The sequence below is a fragment of the Suricata suricatta genome, chromosome 2, assembly GCF_006229205.1.
Source record: "Suricata suricatta isolate VVHF042 chromosome 2, meerkat_22Aug2017_6uvM2_HiC, whole genome shotgun sequence".
In the NCBI taxonomy this organism is placed as follows: Eukaryota; Metazoa; Chordata; class Mammalia; order Carnivora; family Herpestidae; genus Suricata; species Suricata suricatta.
In genome coordinates this window covers 109,819,327-109,844,540 of record NC_043701.1, presented here as the reverse complement: position 1 = coordinate 109,844,540, position 25,214 = coordinate 109,819,327, and the positions used below count along the sequence as shown (strand labels likewise).

Sequence of the window (25,214 nt, the reverse complement as noted above, 5' to 3'; positions counted from 1 at the left end):
GACAAGATAAGCCATTTGTAAATCTTTACTTTTCTCTCTTTAATGAAAGGAATAAATATCCCATTAATGCTTCATTTTTTATTTCCTTAATCATTACAAAGTACAATATCTTCTAGTTTTATTGGCTATTTGCTTTTCTTTTTCCATAACTGCTTAGTCATTCCCTTTGTCTAGACTTCTTTTGGCCTGATTTTGGGGTTTTAGTTTCCAATTTACAGACACGCTACATGGTGGGGATGCTACCCTGCCGTTACCACTCATGCTGCAGAGGCACCACATCCTTCTCCCGAGACAGTTAAACAATTTCAGGTGGATAGCTCTATTCATTTTCTTCTGGCTTCCCAAGTTTAGAGGAGTATTTGCCCATATGCTCTTCAGAATTTTATTTATTCTGTTTAGATTATTAACTGACATAGGCCGTATTTTAGGATACCATGGGAAACAGGATTCTACTTTCTTTTCTTCCAGTTGTTCTAATAGCATTCACTGAATAATACCTTTCTCGACTGACAGGAAGACTTCATAATATGTCAAATACTGATATTTATAGCGACAAGCACCTACCTGTACATGTTCATGAGGTGCACACGTGTGCATCTCCATGCACATTTCCATGTGCACAGGCCGTATTTACCATGTTCTGGACTCTGCTGTCTTCCCCTGCTCTGTCTAGCCCATGTAACACGATGGAGCTCAGTCAAAAGAACTCACTCACCTGCCCTTCTTCATCAAACGCCATGACCACCACCGCAGCTCCAAACTTCTTAATCTTTCTAGCCTTCTCCAGGAAGTCACCCTCACCCTCCTTCAGACTGATGCTGTTGACAATGCACTTCCCTTGGCAGCATTTTAGCCCAGCTTCAATCACAGCAAAATTGGAGGAGTCAATGCACAAGGGCACCTGAGATCAGAAGGGCAAGAAAAATCACAGAAAAATTATAAGTCACTACAAACTCCCACCCAAGGACTCCCAAATATTCCTTTTTTCCCCCCAAATATTTCTTATTTCTTATTTAGGGAAACAACAAACAAATAATAGTAGTGTGGCAGAAAGAGGATTTTAATGTACTTGTTCTTAAAGCCCAACATAGTTGGGAGTAATTCCAGTCTTATAAGAGACCCCATGTATAAGCCAGAAATTTATAAATCAAAGGTCATAGCTACACACCATAATGAAACCACTGAGGCCAACTCACCAGCTTCATTCCCAGGTTACACTTTCAAGTGTCTAAACCTCCAGTAAGATTCAGACATCTCTGATCTGACTCTGGGGTTAATGCTCAGCCTCATACACCCTGGGGAACAGCCTTCCAGCCAAGTTATTCAAATTCAATCTTCCCTTTAGAAAATCAAGTTCCTGGGGCACCTGGGTGGCTCAGTCAGTTAAGCGTCCAACTTTGGCTCAGCTCATGATCTCATGGTCCATGAGGTTGAGCCCCATATCGGGCTCTGTGCTAACAGTTCAAATCCTGGAGCCTGCTATGGATTCTTTGTCTCCCTCTCTCTCTGCCCCATCCCCTGGTCACACTCTCTTTCTCAAAAATAAACATTAAAAATTTTTTTAAAAAGAAAAAAATCAGGTTCCTTACGGGGGGTGGGGAGGAGGGGGAATAAAGAATTTTACTATTAGAAGGAAAAGATGTAATACTTAATAAACGCATATAACTTAAATAAAGGACAGAACTAGAAAGCACAGAAGAGAACAGGTTCATTTATAACAGTCTCCATGCATTCATGCCTCTGTTCCCGGAAAAGTAAAAGTAAGTACTGATTTCAAGGGAGGACTAGATTCAAGCAATGAAATGAAACAGGGCAGCTGATCTAAGCTCCATTACTTGAAGTGATGCCCATGTTAGGCCCCATGCTAGACCTGGGGGCAAGGACAGAGCGGGCGGCTCCCAGCCTTCTTGAGCTTGTAAAGATAAACGACTAGACACATAGTGCCATGAGTGTGGGTAACCCAGGTGCGGGAGGGACCGCCTAGGGCAGAGAGAGCGGGGCAGGAGAATGCAGGGAAGGTTCCCAGGTGGTCGGCCCGTCCGTAGACCACACTTCCAAAGAAGACCACGATGGGATGAGGGACATCGACTCTGCTCTTTCTTACCATGCTGGCAGTGACAGGTTTGCTAGGAAAGGGGTCAGGCACGGTGACAATACCAGGCCCATGTTCTACAGCATTGGCTGAGTTTGGTGTCCCAGCTGTGCTGGTGAAAACGAGCTAGTCACACATTTTTACACTCAACTCCAGTTGTTCATAATTTGGTCTCAAATAAATTGTGGTAATAGGTCAAAACCAAAGGGCTCAAGACAAAATTACTGGAGCAACAGAACAGTTATTCACGGGGTCTTCAGTTACAGAAGGCTGGTCATAGCTGAGGCACTCTTATGCTCATGATTCGCGAGTCAGACAAAGCAGAGCAAAGAAACTCGGGTCGACAGTCAGCAGATCTGCCCGGGACCATGAGGAGAGACTTCTAACCCTCAGCAGAGCCCCCTTCCCATCGCTCAGAGGATTAACAGCCGTTCTCTGACTTTGTTGGACTTGGAAAAAGTCATTTGTCTGTTCCACACCTTAAATTCTCAAAATATTTACTCCTAGAGGATTGATGAGGCTTTTTACTGAGCAGTTTTACGACACGAATGAAAGATGGGTCAATGTTAATTCACTACTTACCACAAGACGTCTAACTTAAGCATTTGCTGAGGGTCTAATGAAAAGCAGACAGCCTCATCCCTCAAAGCGCTAGGAAGTTTCTTTTAGGAAGAACTTCACAAATCACTTCTCATCACAAATTCAATGGTAGGAAAAATGAAGTAAAATTTTTAAAGAACCCATCTAAAAAATATTTTTAAAACTGGACACAACAATGAACTTTCCTCTTCTAAAGAACGAATGTAAAAAGCTCACACACAATACTTCAATTTAATCTTGTTTTATCATTTTGTTTACTCTGATAAGCCCAAATGGGTCTCATCTTCCTGCAATAAGGAAGAATTGACTGAGCGCCCCTGTGTTAGAAATGGAACCAATGATTTGGTAAAAGCAGGTAACTGTATCCTTCAGAGACATGGAAAGCAGGTTCCTAGGCTGTCCACACATCAGAGGAAACTCAATTCCTGCGAGCGATTCCAGAAGCCTTGGAAAGAACTGAGCTGAAGTCATAGCTCTCTCTGGCTTATAACAAAAGGCTGCCATTAAAAGAGAAACTGACAATCAGAAACTGTTGGGTGCTCATCATAGGAGACCAGAAAACCAGTGTATGAGGGGACAGATCCACGGGACCACTGACAAGGTTAAATGATTGAGAGTGAGGGCATGTGAACTCCCTTGGAGAATAAGATTTCGTACAACCTTGGCAACATCAGGCTCAGAAGCAATAAAGTTGCAAAATCTGGTCATTGCACTTGTACCATCCAGCATCCCATCGTCCATGTTGATATCCAGCACCTGGGCTCCCATTTCCACCTGCACTTTAGCAATGCTCAGAGCTTCCTGAGGAAAGAATGCCACAGGAGGCAGCATTAGAAGAGGGTGACTCGGGAGAAGGCTGGCCAAAGTCAGCCCTACCTTCCCAGTAGTCCTTCCAAATCAGGCTAGACTGGCCAGCCACCCCTACCCTGGGCCCACCCTCCTCCCACCAATCATCACAGACAGATGTCTGACCCTTGTTCAACATCTCTTCCATCACAACATTTCATCACTCAGAATCCACCACGGCTCTGTTTTCCTGCTGTAGAGAAGCTACATTCCCCAGCCTGGTGCCCACAGCCCTCTGTGGCCTGGCCCTGTCTTCTTACCTAATGGGATTCCCCAGTCCTCCCCTTCTGGCTCCCTTCCCCCAACCACGTGAAGGGTCACAGGTCACGTCGTCCCCCTGCTTGGAACACAATCTCCTTCCCTTCTATACTGTTTAGGACCAGCTCAAGCTCCAAAAAAAAGTCCTCGGAGGAACCATCCAAAACTCCTATTATTCTTCCGTGTTTGCCAAGACATGCAAAGTATTTTGCTGGCTACTGGGGAAAGTTACATGAAAGAGGAGTTAAATAAAATTCAGCGGATTTTTATACTGGAAGGCTTTTCAAATCCTGTAATACACTATTACACCCTGCAAATATCTAAGAACAGGATATAATATGCAGCATTCCCCATTTATGACCATTTAAGGAATATCTTCTAGGATCAGTGTTCCAGAGAATATACTTCGGGTGGGAAACACTGCTTATTCCACAAGGATCTACGCCTCCCAACTTCTGTAACAGCTGTGATCATTACCACATGGTTTATGACATCATCCTGTCCTCGTGATTTCATGAGTATCAGCTTATTCCTCAAAATAGAGTGCACATATTTGGGACTCTAGAAAGGTCTTACATTTCTTCTGCTCTCCTTTCAACAATGCTGGACAAAATATACATGTTCTATAAATGCTAAGTGACAAAACAGAGAGTTCATTTTGGGTCTTCACAGTCCAGTTCATAATATAACAAAATAAGTAAGGATAAAATCAATAGTAGCTTCTGATGTCCTAATTTTTCCTTGGCTTAAGCAAACCACATAGAAATGGTGATCGAGCAGCCATGGGACCCTGTAGCATCGCCACAAGGAGAGATCATTCATGATGACCCAAGGTTACAGAGGAAAAGGATCACAATAAAATTCAAACTCAAAAACCGTTTTCCAGTATCAGCAATGTGTTAAATACCGTAAAGAATAAAGAGCATGCATTCCAATCCCTATTCTTGAAGGACTTGCTCCTAGCTGGGCCGTAGGACACAGTCCCACAAAAGCCAGCAGCGTTGCCACACGTGGGGTGAGTCCAGCACAAGGCTGCCTGGGCCTCGGGGAAGCGCCAGGTCTCTGCAGACTGAAACAGAGGAAGCCGCCTGAGAGGGGGAGTCTTTGGCTGGCCCCTGGGGGACAAACTAGAGAAAGCAGAAAGGAGACAGCCAGCAACTTGATAAGACCAGCAATCAAAAAAGTTGGAAACCAGAGATGTCAACACCCAACCTTTCAATTCCAGAAGAGTCACAGAGTGAGAGCATGGAGGTCCAAGCTTCCCACACAGGCTCACTAAGACGAAGTCACGCGTGCAAGGTGGGCAAACTGACTTTTAGGTCAGTGCTGTTCCCAGCAAACTGCAAAGCCTTTAAGGGATCACTACCTCAAGGGAAACTAGAATCAAATGAGGAGTCACCCCTACTGACCCCCTTCCAGCCTCCACTGTCTCCTCGTCCTGTGGACTCTAGGCAAAGACTGCAGAGTACACTTGGGGTCTATCACTAACGTGACATGAAACAACAGGCAAGTAGTTTAACTTGCCCCAAAGGCACATGGGTAAAATAGGGATAGTAACAGTACCCATGTCACAGGTCTGTGAGGATGCAGTGAGTAGAAATGTAAAGTGCTGGGCACCATGACTGGCACATAGTAAGACCTTACTAAATGCTAGACACTATTTTTTTTTCAGTGTTTGTTTATTTTTGAGAGAGAGAAAGAGAGCATGTGAGCACACAAGCAGGGCAGGGGAAAGAAGGAGACACAGAATGTGAAGCAGGCTCCAGGCTCTGAGCTGTCAGCCAATCCCAATGTAGGACTCGACCTCTCAAACTGTGAGATCATGACCTGAGCCAAAGCTGGATGTTTAACCAACTGAGCCACCCAGGAGCCCCTAAATGCTAGATACTGTTACCCACATCTGCTTGCATCTTCCTAAAATGCCCTCTGTTCTCAGTATCAAGTCTGTCAACTCTGAGGGCTGAAAGAGATGCCACAGAATGACCATAAGAATCAAAACATAAATAGAAAATATGGCCAATGGAAGAATGTCACAGAACCATGAGGACTCATGAGGATTTTAGAGGGCAACAAACGTGAAAAAAAAAAGCATGGGGGGAGGAGGGTCAGAAGCAAGCCTCCTGAAATATTCGAATGACAGGATGTGAGGGTGGTCTGGTGCCTGCGTGGAGAGAAATGCTGGGCTCCTAAGGAGTTTGGATTTTATCCCATCTGCAATCCCATTACCCCGAGGCAGCTTCTGGTCTGGGGACAACTAGGACGAAAGCATACGGTGGCAGCAAGCAGCAGCGGGAGTGCAGGAAAGAAGACGGACAGGATGGCCAGGAACCAGCTAAGAGGCTCAGCTGGAGGACTGCAAAGGATGACAGATGGGCCCTTTCGTGGTGAGTAAATCTAAGTCCACTTTGATACTGGTTTCTGTAAGATCGATTTCCTAAAGCTTGCAAATGTCGGTGACAGCTGATGATAAATAAGTCATCATTAAGGTCTAGACTAAATTCCTCCAATTTTAACTTCTAATTTTAATAAGAAAAAAATCTATCTAGATGCTTCGAGGAGGCTCTACTGGCATCATATTTTGCTCACCCACAGGGTGACCGAGCCTAAAAATACTATGGCTAAACTATCATGTAAACTTTCCAAGGCAGGGGCCTAGTCCTTCCTTTCTGTTTGCTTGTCTGTGTTAGTCCAGAGCCAGTGGAATCAGGAACACCACGAGTCACTTGTGTGATATGGTCATAAGGGAGTGGGTAGGAATTGCCCTGGCTTCCTCTTTCCCTAGAAGGATTTGTGAGAGGCCAAAATGAAGAGTATTCTCAAATTTTTAAGCTTCTGTCACAATTAATAGAAAAGACCAGAACTAGGATCCCTCCCATCTCACCCCACTTCACATCCCTAATGAAGGTTTTTTTTGGCAAACGTTAATAATAACGGCTTCAGTTTCCCGAAGCCTCCCCCTCCCACCTGCCCAGCCCCACTGCTGACACACGTGACCATCCTCCTCACAGTCCCCGCCGCTCTGCTAACCCCTCTCTCTGAGGCAGAGCGATTTCATTTACACGCTGTCAGCCAAAAACACGGCAGATGTCTCAAGGATCTTACTAAGATGCTCACTTCATAGTTTCCTGCCATGATGAGTTTAGCAAACTTCCTGGATCCTGCCACGTTACAGCGCTCTCCAATGTTAACAAAGTTGGTGTATGGTCCAATCCTGAAGGGCTCTAGACCTTAAAAGGAGAAGCATTTTGAAAATTTTCTGAAAATTCACATGATGACATGAGACAGACAGAAAACAAATGTTTTCACGAGAAAGAAAAGAAGTTTTGGCAGCACAGCCCATCTAACTAGGCAGGACGCCCAACATGGGGTGAGGAAGGACCACGGCCTTCTCCCCCAGAAATATTTAAACATAACAAATGCTGTAGGTTAGAGCTGCATTTACAACGAGAACTCTCAAAAGTATTTCAGGGGCTTAAGTTCAAAATTTTTCTAAGGAACTGCATCATACCAGCTCTGAGAAACAAGGAAAAATTATCATCGTGTCCCTATTCAGCCAAGAGTGTGGGGCAAAGGCCAGGAGGTCAGGATCCAAAGGACTGCTCCACAGCTGGCCGCTCGGATCAGCGTGAAGCAGGTGGAGCAAGCTTCCTGTGTCCCACCAGAGCTTCACCTTCTGTCTCTGACCCAGAGGCTGAGAACGCAGGACCAGCAAGGTCAGATGGGGTCCCAGGAAGGACCCAAGATGAGCCCTGGGAGACCAGAGTCACCGCAGCACATCCACCACTCGTGAGGGGACTCTGGGGAAACTCTCAGGCTGTCTACACCTCTTTCCTTATTTGCCAAGCGGACATAACATCTCCCCTGTGACGGACTAGTTTAGGGGCAAATACCAGCTTTACAGTTAGGTACACATTAACCAAGGCAAAAAGCAACAGGCAGTGTAAAGTATCACTACACAAAAAGCCTTTTATCCATTTCTGTTCTAATTATATTTAAAGCACGAGGAGGGGTTCTGGCAGGATACAGGGACAGCCGGCCTTGGGCTCAAAGCCCCGTCCAGCTATTTCAGCGCACAGTCCAGGGCTACTTTTTCATGGCCTCTGATTTTACAAAAGAGAGATGTAAAAGGGTGTTTTCTCACACTTGTTTCATACATTTCATAGCACTATTGTAAAAACGAAATTAGATAACACTGTAAGCATAAAATTAGCACCCACAATCATAGTTGTTGTTATTAATGGGAGAAAATGGCTTTTGCGTCCTTAGCCAAAGCACTGGTTGAAAAGGAACAAAATATCGGGGAGAGGAAAATAATGAATACAAGATGAGTAATTATAAAAATCTTCCAAACTGATTAACAGACTGGGGAGACATCCCTTCCCAGTTTTGTCTTATGATTTCTTCCCATGGGTGGTAACCCTCCACATGAGCCTCAGGGCGCCCCTGATCCGGAGGCAGACCCCCAGGTTCTCAGGGCAGGCAAACAGCAGCGCCAACATTTACATGCGGAGGGGACCCTGTGTTACCGCCCTACAAACACTGTATACACAGTGCTTCTCAACTGTTATAAATGTGGGGTGTCCGATATAAAAACCACCATTTCTCTATGTCTGCAATCTATACAAGAACCATTTAAAAGAGTGTGTTGGATGTCATTCTTTTAAAATCTGATTGAACGTGATTTTTAAAGCAATTTAGAAATAGCACAGGAAATGCAAATTGGAAGAAGAGGGTTCTTTGATTCTTCCATTGAAATTCTTTTTAAAAATCCTGTCTAAATGGTTCTCTTCTTGTTTCAATCTTGGCAAAGTCAATCAATAGTTTTAAGATCTAAGGATGAAAGAACTAGCCTACCACACCTCTCCCTGGCAGAAGCCACTTTCTGGGGTAAGGGGTGTGCCATTACCTCCTAAATCCCACTCCCTCTAGTCTTACTCTCCGTCTCCCAGAAAAGAAGAAGCCAGCAAGGAAGACTGCAGAGGGTCTGTAGCTGAGCTTCACGCTCACTCACTGGGATGAATTCTATGAAATATGTTCTGACTGAGAAAAGGAGGTACTGCTTTTGCTGCCCCTTGGATTTTATTTCAACATTCTTAGAGGAACATAAGGAACAAAAACATTTCAATTTAGAGAAATGTTAAATTCTAAATTATTAGGGTACATAATTTCCCATATGCACTATTTGCAGATTCTCTAAGAATCTGTTATTGTATACATATACATATATATACGTACATATACATATATGTGCATATATACATGTACATATATATATACACACGCATACACTTTTTTTTCTTTTTGCTTAAAAATAGCATCTAAGAAAATGTCATTTAAGTATTGTGGGGAAAATATAAAACTTACAGTTATTTATCTAATACTTGGCATAATGGACTTCTTTACTAACGTTCCTTATTTGAACATCAAAACTCATTCTAGAAAAAGAAGGCTTCCCACCTTATAGAACTGATGAGCACCCACAGAACAGTAAACACACCTCTTTGTAAAGCCCTGAACACATAGCAAATGTGGGATCATGGCAAGAATATTATAGCAGGAAACAATTTTCTAGGAAGAGGCTGCCGTCATTACAAACCACTCAGCCTTGGCAGTTTGGAACTTTCAATACCTAATAGCAAATCTGATGATTAAAATGGTTAGCCTGTGGCCGAGGGTGTGTTCTCAGAGCAGTGAGTAACAGAGCCGACCATGTGAGCTCTGATTTGGAGCAGAGACACCACCTGGGCAAATCACCTGCGCTTTCTGCACATTTCCCTCCCCTACTCTTCACTGGAATTCATTTAAATGCAAGAAAACACGTACGCCTCTTGACCTAAGAAACAAGTTACTTGGCACACACATATCACCACTGCTTAGAATAAACATATGGAATTAACCCACAAGTAGTTTCTGAAATCATAAAAATCGTGTCTTCACCACTTACCAGAGAGTAACATATGCTCTTCAAAAACAGTGACAGGTGGAACTCTAGGCTTACAGCTTTTCACAGCTTTGGCAATTTCCCTGAGTTAAAAGACAAAACACCAAATCCATTAATTCAGAAGAAAATAAATTTAATTAAGCTAATTTCCAGCTATGAAATTAAGTCTATTTAACATAATTATGTACATAATTATGTACCTAATTCCAAATGTGCAGCAGCAGTTATGCCTTTTAGTTTTCTCAGCAGTGCCGAAAATGAACGTATGAACTTGAACTTTTCTGTACCTGCCCAGTTTGCTGGGCACTGACTATACCAGCTTCTGTGCTCAGAGATATAAAGCAAGAGCTGGGTTGGTTTATGCAAATGCTAACAGCAAATCCCTTCCTTTCTTTCTTTCCAAACCCACAAGTGTCCTTCCCTCCATGAACCATGTGCTTGCTGCTTAGTAGTTTGAGGGGAAAAAAGGCTTCATGGTTGAGGAGGAGCACACAGCAGAGGGGGTGCCACGAGTGGGGGCCTGTGCTTTAGCTCTGTTTCCTCTAAGCACAGAAAGTACAGAGAAGGGAGGGTACATAGTAATAAATCACTAAAACACCAAAAATAATTACTCCTCCAAATCTGCTTTGAATCTGCATAGTTTTTAACCTTGTCAGCTAGAGTAAATTCTGTCTTTGATCAACCTGGAAAAATCAGGCTACTCCACTAAATTTATTAGGACTCGTATGAACTGGTCACTTTGCTGTTCCCCAGATTACTATGCAGATGTGCAAGTAAAAGCAGCACCCACACACGTGTTGGGATTCGACATACGAATTTTAGGGGCTTGGGGACTAATTCATCCACAACCAAAGGTACAATAGTTAGAAGTGATTATTACCTGATATGGTCTGGGGTCGTCCCGCAGCACCCACCCACGACGTTGACCAGGCCGTCCACAGCAAAGCTCTGCATTTAGGAAAAGACACTGTTTCACAAAGTCCATCGAATTCTAAATTAACCTCCACCACTTCGGTGGAAAAGAGATCTACATTTCCTGAATAATGAACATTTCACTAAAAAGAGAGTTAAACATACTTAATCCAAGATACAAGGCTTCACATGCCCTAGATAGAAAGTTAAAAGAAGAAAATATAGCTCAGATACTATGAAATCCTTATGCAATTTAAAATGCAATGAAGTAATCATTTGCCTACTTGGACATAATAAAGATCTTTTTTTTTACCCATAAGCTGAGTAGACCCAATGTGAGCTGGAGAGCACATCCAATAATACATAAAGTACATATTGGCTTTTACATTTAAATTAATTTAAATTTTTATGGGGTGTCTGGATGGCTCAGTCAGTTAAGTGTCTGACTTCGGCTCAGGTCATGATCCTATGGTTTGTGAGTTCAAGCCACACATTTGGCTCTGTGCTGACAGCTCATGCTCTGTCTCTCTGTCTCTCTCTCTCTCTCTCTTAAAAAGAAATAAAAATTTTTTAAAAAATTTTTAAAGAGAGAGATAGAACAGGAAAGGGATGAGAGAGAGAGAGGGAAAGAGAAAATCCCAAGCAGACCCCATACTGTCAGTGCAGAGCCTGATGCAGGACTCAATCCCATGAACCATGAGATCATGACCTGAGCTGAAATCAAGAGTTGGACGTTTAACAGACTGAGCCATCCAGGCACCCAGGGTAGTTCAGCTTTTGTGATACATACACTGGGATTGCTTTAGGAGAAAATTTAGAGTTTTCTAAATATTCTCTGGTTATTCTAAATCTAAGATTCCATTTCTCTATGTCTTAAAAACCGAAGGAAAACAGAACCATTAACCTTTAGCTGCGTGGCCATCATGTGTGGAGTTTCATCATAGTCACCGAAAGTGTTGGGAAGACCTGGGAAAGCAGATGACAAGCGTTATTGAAAGTTGCCTTAAACACACAGACTAATGTTTGTGAAAGCTTTAGGTTTAAAAGTTAGAAAAGTTTATAATTAAATGATGATTACTTGCAAAATCAAATAATAATTCTTAATAAGGAACATATTAGAAGAAAATTATCACCCACTTCTCCAAAAAAAATTCACAGAGGCAAATAAACAGTGACTATTTCTTTTCCATCTGAAAGAAGAGTCACTACTAGATGGGACAGGATTTCTCTCCCCCCGGCCCCTCCCATGAAGGAAACTCAGTCTTGCTGGCTAGCTGCTTGGGGTGGGGGCTGGGAGGATACTACATACCCTTTAAATTAATGAGAACACTTGATATAAAATTAAAAACAAAACAAGCAAAACACAACCAATCTCCTCTCAAATCTTCCCAAGTAAAACTTTAGCATCTAATTAACGAATTTCCTGTTTTAATTATCATCTCCTTCTTGTTATCTTACTCCTGGTGGGAAAGAAAACTCGTTAAGCATTAAAATGTATGTATTTGGGGAAAGAAAGCTGGAAAATGATTTTTAGCCCTAAGGAGCTAAGCAAATGCTCAAATACATTTACCAGGAAATCTGGTTAATCCAGAATGGGTTACCAGTTTCTAACTGGATAGTTTGAGAAATGTCTATAAATCTCTTAAAAGTTTTTACATATAGTAAACTAGAAGAGCTAACTATTAGAAAGGGATAAGCTAACACACAGGTTGTTAATACAGCAGAAAGGACAGGAGGGCTCCCTCTCCTCAGCTGCACTCCCCTCTTTGGCCACATTCACACGGCCAGCACTGTCACCAAGAGCAAGGCTGTGTACCTGCTCAGCTGTGTACCTGAGATTCATCCCCTAAAAGTTCTGTCCAATTCTGAGGCTTTCAGACTAAATCAAACTGTTCCTTCAAGTCCAGAGATAAACAGTGGTCTAGACCCACTGTATTTTCATTTAGAAGATTCCCACTGAATGTCAACTATATACCAAGACCTGCAAAATAAACTCTTTTAGCCAAACTCTTTTAACCCTACTGCCCCTGTCTTGTATATTTGGATTTCCTCATGTGCAACTCCCCACAAATACACACCTGCATTGGGGTAACAGAGGACATAGGCTGTTGTACATTTTCCAATTGTTTCAATAAAAGGTCTCATTTCAGCTGCACCCAGAGCACAGTTTAATCCAATGCTGTAAAAACAAAAAGATATTAGAAGAATCATCCTGTATACAAAATATTTTCATATATAAAAAGTTACAATAAAGAAAGGACTATATCTAAAACCAAGCAGGTAACAAATCTCCACTTTAGCTTTAGCACCTTTTTTATTCAGATCTCTAGTCAAAGCCATTTCACCGAAGTCCCCTGAAGCACTGAACTTTTCTGTCCACGTCTCCCACATCAGGTGATATTATAGCTACAGGACCCTGCCTCTGCATATCTCCTCAAATACATTCACAGTTTGGTCAATGGTATCCTGTGAATAGAAACGCCTACAAACTACCACTATACTAATAAACATCTGGTCTGAAAGCAACACATAAAAGAAAGAGAAAGGAAAATTATGGTGGTAGAAAGCATACTAATGACATATAGAAGCCACTCCAGGTTCTTTGCTCTATAACCAATTTGCAAGGTGACCTTAAAAATTAAGCTAATTTCTTTATCTATAACACCAAGTTTCATTTTGCAAATGAAACTTACTGTGGACTCAAATAACAAAGATTTAAGCAGAGCTACTCTAACTGAAGTAATCACACCAATCCCACTCTCAGTGGGGGCTGCTAAGGCCTTTAGGAATTCAGAAATTAACTATGAAGCTACTAGGCTAGGGGATCTTTTAGTTTTTCATAGTTCCCTTTTTTTTGTTTTACTAGGATTCCTAAGTGCAACATGGTAGAAAAAAGACCTTAGACCTTAAGGCAGAAAAAAGAGCATTCGTGGAAACACCTGAAATCTGAATAAAGTCTGGAGTTTAGTTAATAGTAATACCATTCTTAGTTTTGACCAAGGAACCATAGCTATGTACGATGATAACATTCAAGAAAATTAGATGAAGGGCATATAGAAATTCTCTCTACTATCTTTGTAACTTTTCTGTAAGTCTGAAATTACCACCCCCTCCCAAAAAAAGTTTATTTAACAAACACACACAATACCCATTCATGATAAAAGCTCTCAGCAAACTAGAAACAGAGGGAAACTTTCTCAACTTGATAAACTTCCTCTACAAAGGAGTTATAATTAACATCATACTTAATGATGTAAAACTAGATGCTTTCCCCCAATATCAGAACAAAACAGAGGATGTCCATTTTCATATTCTACTCAATATCATACTGGAAGTCCTAGCTCATGCAAGAAGAGAAGGAAATTAAAAAGTATACAGATTGGAAAGGAAGACGTAAGTCTGTCTTTGTTCACAGATAAGATTATCAATGAAGAAAAATCCCAAAGAATCAACTAAACAATTCCTGGAACTGATATGCAATTATATATAGCAAGATCGCAAAATACAAGGTTAATATACAAAAGTAAATTGTTTACCTATATACCAGCAATGAGCAACTGAAATTAGAAATTAAAAACACAACACAATTCCCATCACCACCAAAACAAATGAAGTACCTGGGTATAATTCTAACAAAATATGTATAAGATCTACATGAGGAAAACTACAAAACTCTAAAGAAAGAAATCAAAGCAAATCTAAACAGGTGGAGAGATATTCCATGTACATGAATAGGAAGACTCAGTATTGTTAAAATGCCAATTCTTCCACATTTATAATGTCTATATATATTCATTCACACAATCCCAATAAAAATCCTAGCCAGTTGTCTTGCAAATCAACTGATTCTGAAGTTCATATGGACAGGCAAACAACCCAGAATAACGAGTGCAATACTGAAGGAGAAGAACAAAATGGAAGGACTGACACTACCTGACTTCAAGACTCACTACCAGCTAAGGTAATCAATGGTACCAGTGAAAGAAGATACAAATAGATCAATGGAATGAAATAGAGAGTCCAGAAAAAGAACAACACAAATACATCCAACTGATCTTTGACAAAGGAGCAAAGGCAAACCAACAGAAAAGGGGCTTGCTTTTCAACAAATAATGCTGGAACAAAGGGACATCAACATTGTAAAGAATTCAGTGAGACACAGATCTTACACCTTTCACCAAAATTAACTCAAAATGTGTCACACTTAAATGTAAACTGCAAAACTATTAAAGATATAAAGATATATATAAAAATAACACAGCCTCAAACTAATATTACACTATATGTTAACCAACTGTAATTTAAATTAAAACTTGAAAGAAAAAAAAAAGAGAACACAAAAGACTTAGGTGGGTATTACTGTGACGATGTTTTTAGATACAACACTGAAAGTAGGATCAATGAAATAAGCTAGACTTTACTAAAATTAACAGCTTCTGCCCAGCAGAGGACACTACCATGAGAAGACAAGCCACAGACTAAGAGAAACTATTTGCAGAACAATATCGGATGATGGAATGGCAATTAAAAAATGATAAAATCTTAAAATTCAACAATAAATACATATATGCAGCCAACACAGGAGCAACAAAAAATATAAAACAATTATTAACAGACCTAAAGGGAGAAATTGAGAGCAATACAACAATATGGGACTGTAACACATGACTTCCAACAATGAAGATCATTGATTTCCCACTGATGGGAAATCAATAAGGGAATACCAGCCATAATACGATACGTTAGACCAATGGACTTAACAATGATACATACAGAACATTCCATCCAGAAGCAGAAAACGAGTTCTTCTTAAATGTACATAAAACATTTTCTAAACACATGTCAGGCCACAAGTCTCAAAAAATTAAAGAAGACTAAAGTCATGTCAAGCATCTTTTCCAACCACAATGATATAAAACTAGAAATCAATTACAGAAAGAAAACTGGAAAAACTACAAGTATGTAAAGATTAAACATGTTACTGAACAACTGCTGTGTCATAGAAGAAATCAAATGAGAAATTTAAAAAGCTACCTTGGGACAAATGAAAAGAGAAATATGACACACCAACATCTCTGGGATGCAGCGAAAGTTGTTCCAAGAGGAAAGTTCAGAGCCATAGAGGTCAACCTCAAAAAGCAAGAGACATCTCCAATAAATAATTTAACTTTATACTAGAGGAACTAGAATAAAAATTAAAGGAGGCCCAAAGTTAGCAATAGGAAGGAAATAATAAAGTTCAGAGTAAAAATACATGAAATAGAGGCCAAAAAGACAAACAGAAAAAGATGAATGAAATGAAGAGCTGGTTCTTTGAAAAGATAAATGAAATTGACAAACCATTGGCTAACCTCCCTAAGAAAAAAGGAGAAGGCTCAAATAAATAAAATCAGAAATGAAAGCAGAGAAGTTATAAGTGATAAGAAATACAAAAAAGTCATGAGACTATTATGAACAATTACGTATCAATAAATTGAACCTACAAAAAAAGGGATAAATTTCCATAAACTTACAATCTTCCAAGACTGAATCATGAAGAAACAGAAAATCTCTATAGACCAATTATTGTACTAGTTTGAAGACTGAAGCACAAAAGTCCAGGACGAGAAGGCTTCCCTGGTAAATTCTACCAAAACATCCAAAGAAGATTTAATACCTATCCTTCTCAAACACTTCCAAAAATCTGAAGAGAAGGAAATGCTTCTAAACTAACTTTATGAGATATTAATATCCCTGACACCCAAAATAGGCAAGGACATCCCCAAAAAAGAAAATGACAGGCCAATGTCATTTGAACAAAGATGCAAAAATCCTTAAAAAATATTAGCAAATCGAATTCAGCACTACATTAAAAGGATCATATACCAGATCAAGTAGGATTTATCCCAGGGATGCAAGGATGGCCCAACATCTGCAAGTCTGTCAATGTAATATATCACATGAACAGAAGGAAAAATAAAAATCATACAATCTCAACAGATAAAGCATCTGACAAAATTCAGCATCCACTGATGATAAAAACTCTCAACAAAGTGAGTACAGAGGGAACATACCTCAACATTATAAAAACCACACATGGCAAACCTATAGCTAACAGCATTCTCGACGGTGAAAAGCTAAGGTTTTTCCTCTAAGATGAGGAATAAGACAAGAATGCCCACTGTTCCTACTTTTCTTCAACATAGTATCAGAAGTCCTAGCTACAGCAACTAGGCAAAAAATAAAAGGCAATCAAATTAAAAAGAAGTAAAACCCCCTATTTGCAGATGATAGGACACTATATGTGGAAAACTCCACCAAACAACTGATAGAACTAATAAATTAATTTAAGTTGCAAGATACAAAATTAATATAAAAATATGTTGCATTTCCATATACAAATAAGCTATTAGAGAAATTGAGAACAAAATCCTATATAATTACATGAAAAAATAAAATACCTAGGAATAAATTTAACTAAGAGGATGAAAGAACTGTACATTGAAAATTGTTAAGACACTGATGAAAAAAACTGAAGATGACACAAAGAAATGGAAAGATATCTATGCTCATGGAATGAAATAATATTGTTAAAATGTCCACAATACTAAAAGCAATCTACAGATTCAGTGCAATCTCTATCAAAATTCCAATGGCATTTACCATAGAACTAACAAATTATAAAATTTGTATGGAACCACAAAAGACCCTCAAAAGCCATAGCAATCTTGAGAAAGAAAAACAAACCCAGAGATATCACATGCCCATATTTCAATTTATACTACAAACTTAAAGTAATCAAAACAGTATGGTATTGGCACAGAAACAGACATATAAATCAATGGAAGAAAAGAAACCCATGCATATATGGTCAATTAATTTACAACAAAAGGGACAAAAATATGAACTGGGGAAAGGGGAGTCTCTTCAATAAATGGTGCTGGGAAAACTGGACAGCCACATACAAAAGAAATGACACTGAACCACTTTCTTATAACATACACAAAAATCAACTCAAAATGGATCGAAGATTTGCATGCAAGCAATGCCTGGGTGGCTCAGTTAAGCATGCCACTCTTGGATTTCAGCTCAGGTCATGATCTCACGGTTTGTGAGATTGAGCCCCACACCAGGCTCTGCACTGACAGTGCGGAGCCTGCTTGGGATTCTCTTTCTCCTCTCTCTCTCTGTCCCTCTTCTACTCGTACTCTTTCTCTCTCTCAAAGTAAATAAAATAAACATTAAAAAAAAAAAAAAGGGCTTGCATGTAAGACTTGAAACCACAGAATTCCTGAAAGAAAACATAGGCAGTAAGCTCCCAGACCTCAATCTCAGCCATGTTTTTTTGTTTTGTTTTGTTTTGTTTGGATGGATTACAAAGGCAAGGAAAACAAAAATAAAAATAAACAATTGAGACTACCATCGAACTATAAAGCTTCTGCACAGTGAAGGAAACCATCAACACACTTCCCTACTGAAGGGAAGAAAGAAGGTACTCACAAATCGTGTATCTGGTACTCACTTCAGCAGCACATATTACTAAAATTGGAATGATACAGAAAAGATTAGCATGGCCCCTATGCAAGGATGACATGCAAATCATCTATCTGATAAGGGGTTATATTCAAAACATATAAAGAACTCCTACAACTCAATAACAACAAAGAAATCAGGCAGATCTGAATACTTTTCCAAAGAAGACCCAGATAACGAACAGATACATGCAAAGATGCTCAACATGACTCATCATCAGGGAAATGCAAATCAAACCCACAAATAGATATCACCTCACACCAATGAGAAGGGACAATATGAAAAAGACAGGAAATAAGAAGTGTTGTCAAGGATGTTGAGAAGGGAATCCCTGTGCACTTCTAGTGGTTCAGTCACTGTAGAAAACAGCATGAAGGCTCCTTAAAACATTAAAACTAGAGCTACCCTGTGATCCAGCAGTTCTACCACTAGGTACCTATCCAAAGAAAATAAAAACACTCATTCAAAAAAAAATATGTATCCCTATGTTGATTACAGCATTATTTACAATTGCCAAGATATGAAAACAACTGAAATGTCCATCAATGGGTAAATGGATAAAGATGCAACATACATACACACACACACAAGTATTATTCAGCCATAAGAAAGAATAAAATCTTGACATTTGTAGCAATGTGGACGGGTCTTGCGGGTCTTATGCTAAGTGAAATAAGTCAGACAAAGACAAATACTACATGATTTGAGTTACAAATAGAATTAAAAAACCAAGCCAAACAAAAACCCAGACTCACAAATACAGAGAACATACTGATAGTTTCCAAAAGGGAGGGGGTAGTGGGTGGTGGTGACATGGCTGCAGGAGATCAAGGAGCACAGATTTCCAGTTATAAAAGAATAAGTCACTGGGATGGAACGCACAGCTTGGGGAATACAATCGACGTGTATGGTGACAGTAACTGGATTTATTGTGGTGATCATTTTGCAATGCATACAAATGTCAAACCACTATGTTATTCACCTGAAACTAATATATTTTAAGTCAATTGTATCTCAAAAAAAATTAGACTGCTAGGTCCTATGTGTGGCTAAGTTACAACCCTTGAATAGATCTATTCAGTTTTACCAATTTACCAACCTCACTTGGAACACTCTTTATCTTTAATCTTATGCTACTCTCATCGATACTCAACACCACGTAACAAACTAAAATGTTTTACATCATCACATTATCATTAGAAAGGATCCCAGACTGGGGCTTCTGGGTTGTTCAGTCAGTTAAACAACCAAATCTTGATTTTGGCTCAGGTCATGATCTCATGGTTGTGAGATCTAGTCCCTAACTGGGCCCTGCACTGGGCATGGAGCCTGCTTAGGATTCTCTCTCTCCTCTCTCTGCCCCTCCACCACTGTGCACACTCTTCCCCCAACCCCCCGTGTCTCAAAACAAATAAATAAACTTAAGAAAAATAAATAGGGGTGCCTGGGTGGCTTAGTCAGTTAAACCTCCAACTTCGGCTCAGGTCAGATCTCATGTTTGTGAGTTCGAGCCCCGTGTCGGGCTCTGTGCTGACAGCTAGCTCAGAGCCTGGAGCCTGCTTCTGGTTCTGTGTCTCCTTCTCTCTCTGCCCCTCCCCCTCTCATGCTCTGTCACTCTCTGTATCAAAAATAAAATAAAACATTAAAAAAATTTAAAAAAAAAGAAAAAGAAAAAGAAATAAATAAAGGACCCTCGACTTTTCCTAAACTTCGTCCTAATCCTAACTCATCTCTTGAATAGTTCAGTGGCTTCAGCCTCTCATTTGCTGTGTGAGAAAATAATGCTCAATCAGCAATCTGGGTCCCGGTAAAGTTGAAGTAAAATAAGATGCACGAAAATGTTTCAGAAAAATAGAGTCCTTCTATTGCTCTGATACTTCCATCTGCCTCTGCCAGGCGAACTCTGACTCATGCTTAAAAAACTGGTTCAAATGTCACCTTCCCTACAAAGCCATCCTTGAATCCCACGAAGATACCATCACTCCATCCTATGTACCACCAGATTTCTGTTCATCCTTCTGTAGAGCTGTTGATAGTTTATATTTTAATTTACTTATGAATGTCTCCTACTGTGGGCTGTTTCACATTTGCCTGTATGTAAGGGCACAGGGTTTCAATTAATGCTTGATGAATTAATAGTAATAGTAATAATAATATAAAGACACTGTCCCACTGTACTTTGTTAACACATGAACAGTTTGTGATAATCAAAATCCGTAAGCAATGGTTTCTTACCTTATTACATACTATTTGTTTATATACACAGGTATAGGTATATATATTTAAGTTATCATAGATTTGTTAACCAGCCTCCTTTACACTGAGATCAACCCTTAGTCCTGAACAAGAAAACAAACTGGTGGGCTATTCAAGGGTTGTAACTTAGCCATGCATAGGACCACTCGGAGTTCAAAACCCGGCACAATATAAACAGGATCTGATCAAATTTTCCAATTCCTGGGCTGCTTTCTATCTGCCCATCTACCCCTTCAGTCTGTACAATTCATAACAAATTGGAGACCATATCTATTCTCTCTGTGAGTGGGCTATAGATGGATGTTGAAGACACAGAATTACAGAATAACAATGAAATAAAAAATTAACCACTAAATGGATTAAAAGCCAGAATTAACTGTGTGTTTGCCAAAGGAACAGAAATACATATTTTTGAAACTCAATAAAAATATCCTCTCTGGATTTCTGCAGGCGAGGGAGGGGCAGGGAGAACACCCTCTAAAGGTCTCCTCTGAAAACAGTCAGCAGAATGAAGGCCAAGATGACATTGGGGCCACCTACAGGTTTCACCTCTGTATCCAGGGTTCTGACCAGATCATGATTAAGAGTAAAGGGGGTGGAGAAGAGAGCAAGAGAATAATACTCAAAATATCTGAGGAAAGACAGGGGCACCTGTGTGGCTGGCTGGTTGAGCGTGCAACTTTGGCTCATAATTTCACAGTTCGTGAGTTCAAACCCCAGGTCAGGCTCTGTGCTGACAGCTCCGAACCTGGAGCCTGCTTCTGATTCTGTGTCTCCCTCTCTCTGCCTCTCCTCTGCTTACTCTCTCAAAAATATATAAACATTAAAAAAATTTGTTTTAATATTTGAGGAAAGACAAAACAGTTCAAAAATAAACTAGATAAGGTTTGTCTTCAGAGACCCCTACGTTTTCCTATTCTTCAGTTTTTCTGTTAAACTTTTACTGCATCCATACTACACACCAAGGACTCTAAATAAGCACTAGAGACATGCAGATGATTAAGAGATTGCTCTGGAAAAGCTCATGAGCTGTTGAGTCAATCACAGTCAAGTTCAATAGTTACTTTCTTAACTATGAGTCCCAATCAATTGTATAACAATGCACTCTAATTAATAGCAGCTAAAAAATAGAAAAAGTTAAAAATAAATTAATAGCAGCTTTTAAGAAGTCACACCACCCCCTTAATTCAACTGTTAAGATGTGTCACAAAATTAGAAACATTAAAACATAAACGAAACAATAAAATGATGAAATTGTGGAAGAGTAGAGAACTGCTCTGATCTCTAGATTACCTACTGACAGCCTCTGAGTCTCCGAGCCCTTCTCATTAAAATGAGGGCATAAACAGCAGTGCCCACCTCAAGGTGGTGTTGCTAGAATTAAAAGAAATAACTCACAGAAAGCACTTAAAACAGCAAACCCTCAATAAATGTCTATTACCATTATTTTTATGGCAGAAACTATAATAAAAGTAAACAGAATACTCAGAGAACATCAGCCTACGCTCATCAGAAAGGGAAATTTCCCTGGAGAGGACTCTGGAGATGATTCGTAAAGGGTAATAAGGAGCCGGCAGAGTGGGAGAGAGAGGGAGGGAGAGACAGAGAGAGAGAGAGAGAGAGAGAGAGAGAGAGAGAGAGAGAGAAACAGAGAGGAAAAGGCACAGGTGAAAACAGTATATATTCTGGGAAGTTCAATTTCACTTGTGGTATGTAATTTAAAACATTTTGATGAGAAAAATAGGGAGGTATTTTAAGCCAGGTTAATCTTTATTTAAAGATAAAAATCTGAGTTTGAGAATTCCCATCTGATTCCACACTGAACTGCTTCCATTTGCTCCCTAAGCAGAGGGTGAAAACACTTTGCAAAGCACTGGTCTACAAATGTTAAGTGCTGGCAATAGTTCTGCAGAATTAGGACTGCACCAAGCACAGCCTTAAACTGTGAGGGGCATGCTGACAGACAGGCAACCATCTGCCTGAGCAGGGTAAGAGCCCAGCCCCTCAAATGGACCCACTCAGACAGTGGTCTTTCAATGCGCTTATGAAAAGTCTGAACGTACTTCCCAGAGAACTCACATCCCATGCAGGCGGTTCAGTGGAAATATGCAGGACCAATCCCCTTCCTGGCCCCATTTTGTAGCCATCCAAAAAGATCCCCCTAAAAGGAATGGGGTCAGGGAAAAGAATGATCACTTACCAGAGTGGGTCTGCATGAGACACACTGATGACAAATGCCTCTCCCGTCTGTCCAGAAAGAGTTCGCCCACTTTTATCAATGATTGTCCCTGAAATCTGAATTAACAAAGTAAACTCCATCAATGACAGAGACTCAAATTAAGAATATGGTCACAAACACAAAATAAAATAAGCACGCTGACCCTGTTCTTTCACAAGTCAGGAATCATGGGCTCTAACAAAAGAAGCACTTATCGTGGTCAGAAAGAACATGGTCAAAAAGGGCTGTGGGGAGGAGCTGGTAAGCATAAAAACAAAAACCAGGGACAGTCACTGGGGCAAATACAACGACCAACAAAGCTTCTGAGTTCACACACCCGGTCCCACGGCAAAAGGCTTTCCCAGACACCTCAGGTTGTCCTGGCTGATACATAGCTGGTTCATCCCAAACCCCTTGATGTCATTCTGGTCTTTCCCCATCATCAGTCTTAGGCCTCTTCTGTGGGTCCGCCTACCCGCAGGCTGGTGTCGTCAGTACCGGTCACTTCAGTCAGCATGCAAGTCCACCCCTCCGGGGCCCTTGTCAGGAGTCCCTTACCCTTGGTCTTCAGGGGACCAATTCGGCCAGGCTTCCTTGGAATGGCCTGCCTTCTGCCAACCATGTCTACATCTAGTTCATTTTGTTAGCATTTCCAAAGCATGGCCTGCTACTGGTCTAGGGCTGGTGGTAGAAGGAAGGTGAACAGAGGAGGCCAAAGGACACTAAAGATAGTTGTCCTGGGCAAGGAAAACAAAAACCCTACCCTCAAGATGACAGTATTAATAAAAGGCACAATGCATCATGCAGATTTGAGAACTTACAAAGATAGGCCGGGGGGGATACCCCTCTTCAAAAAGTTGCTGGAGTGCAAACAAGGCCGCCTGTAGAGGGTGAAAAGAACACCTTTATTTCTGAGAAACTGCACACCTGGGCAGTCTAACTGGCTCATCAGAAGGCTCCCTTTTCCAAAACCCCACTAGGTAAGATGAACACCACATTCTCTGGGGAAGAAGCATGTCCTCCCTGCAAGGTACAATCCTGGCACGCCTTCTGCAAGTATAACACTGTACACATTAAAACAAAATGGTGGCTCAGAGTTTACCTACAAATGAATATTTCCTCTGAAGAGGAGCTTAAGGGCTACACTCTTTCTTCCTTCTCCCAATCAAAATTAAAACAAAAGAAGAATGGGGACGCCTGGGTGGCTCAGTCAGTTAAACACCCAACTTCGGCTCAGATCATGATCTCACGGTTTGTGGATTTGAGCCCCACGTCAGGCTCTGTGCTGACAGCTCAGAGCCTGGAGCCTGCTTCAGATTCTGTGTCTCCCACTCTCTGCCCCCCACCTTGTTCATTTTCTCTCTCTCTCTCTCTCTCTCTCTCTCTCCCCCCCCTCCCTCCCTCCTCCCAAAATAAAAATTAAAAAAATTTTTTCAATAAATAAATAAATAAGAAGGCCTCCACCTCCCACATCTTCACATATCCATGGTAGGTACAGAAACTAACAGTGTGCATCACTGCAAAAAAGACTGTGAGCTCAAAATGGGCTGTAAAGGTTCAAATCCCAAGTTGTTATGTACATGCCCATGTTTTATTAAGTTCCAGAGAACTTATCTTCTTCTTTTTATCATTGCATTTCTTGATTCTAAGAGGTGCGCATTTTCTTAATTTTCAGAAATCAGAATGCAATGTGTACTTAATGTAGATCTTCATTGTGGTGGTGGGGTTCTTTTGCATAGAAGGTTATTAAATTAATGATACGAGGATTTTTTTTCTTTCTTTTTTTTTTTTAAGAACTAGACAAATTGATCCTAAAGATCTCATGGAAAATATACATGTAAGAACAGCCAGGAAAATTCTGAGGGAAAAACAGAGGGGGGAGGAGGTTAATGAAAGCCTACCAGTTACTCAGACATATTTTAATTATAATGCTACAGAAAATAGCAGGATGGGAGTGTGACATCAGACAAATTACTGGAATAGATTCTACATGGATAGACTTCTGAATTTAGGATGCTCTGGGTGACACTCCACACAATTCCTACCACTGGGAAATAATAAGATATTTAATAAATGATGTTAAGAAAACTAGGTACACCTTAGAGAAAAAGAGTACTAGTTAGATCTCTACAACATTCCTCACACCAAAATAAAATTCCAGGGGCATCTGGGTGACTCAGCCAGCATCTCAATGACTCTTGATTTCAGTTTAGGTCATGACCTCTCTTGGTCGTGAGATCACTAGGTGTGGAGCCTGCTTGGGATTCTCTCTCCCTCTGCTCCTCCTCTGCTCATGGTCTCTCTCTCTCTCTCTCTTTCTCTCTCTCTCTCTCTCTTAAATAACTAAATCTCAAAAAACATTATTAAAATAGAAAATTCCAGGGGCACCTGGGTGGTTCAGTCGGTTAAGCATCCAACTTCAGCTCAGGTCATGATCTCATGGTAAATGGGTTCGAGCTCTGTGTCGGGCTCTGTGCTGACAGCTCAGAGCCTGGAGCCTGTTTTGGATTCTGTGTCTCCCTCTCTGCCTCTCCCCATTCTTTAAAAACTAAACGTTAAAAAAATTAAAAATAAAAATT

General features: G+C 40.5%; 1 protein-coding gene and 1 non-coding gene across 3 annotated transcripts in view; one reads left to right on the top strand and one right to left on the bottom strand.

Moving 5' to 3' along the window:
- Positions 1 to 25,214, bottom strand: part of MTR (5-methyltetrahydrofolate-homocysteine methyltransferase) — a 96,449-nt gene that overhangs the window by 56,191 nt on the left and 15,044 nt on the right. Inside the window, exons 7-16 of one of the 2 annotated variants that reach the window (XM_029931656.1) lie at positions 23,457 to 23,516; positions 22,618 to 22,712; positions 12,728 to 12,828; positions 11,554 to 11,615; positions 10,618 to 10,685; positions 9,741 to 9,820; positions 6,911 to 7,023; positions 4,704 to 4,865; positions 3,353 to 3,493; positions 716 to 901 (exon numbers count right to left, since the gene is read on the bottom strand). In XM_029931656.1, the coding sequence (XP_029787516.1) occupies positions 716 to 901; positions 3,353 to 3,493; positions 4,704 to 4,865; positions 6,911 to 7,023; positions 9,741 to 9,820; positions 10,618 to 10,685; positions 11,554 to 11,615; positions 12,728 to 12,828; positions 22,618 to 22,712; positions 23,457 to 23,516 (1,068 nt within the window). The remainder of the gene's footprint in view (positions 1 to 715; positions 902 to 3,352; positions 3,494 to 4,703; positions 4,866 to 6,910; positions 7,024 to 9,740; positions 9,821 to 10,617; positions 10,686 to 11,553; positions 11,616 to 12,727; positions 12,829 to 22,617; positions 22,713 to 23,456; positions 23,517 to 25,214) is intronic. The other variant, XM_029931657.1, reaches the window with a different exon arrangement.
- On the top strand, positions 18,143 to 18,250 carry LOC115286134. The gene has a single exon (XR_003905891.1). It is a non-coding gene; the product is annotated as a U6 spliceosomal RNA (small nuclear RNA).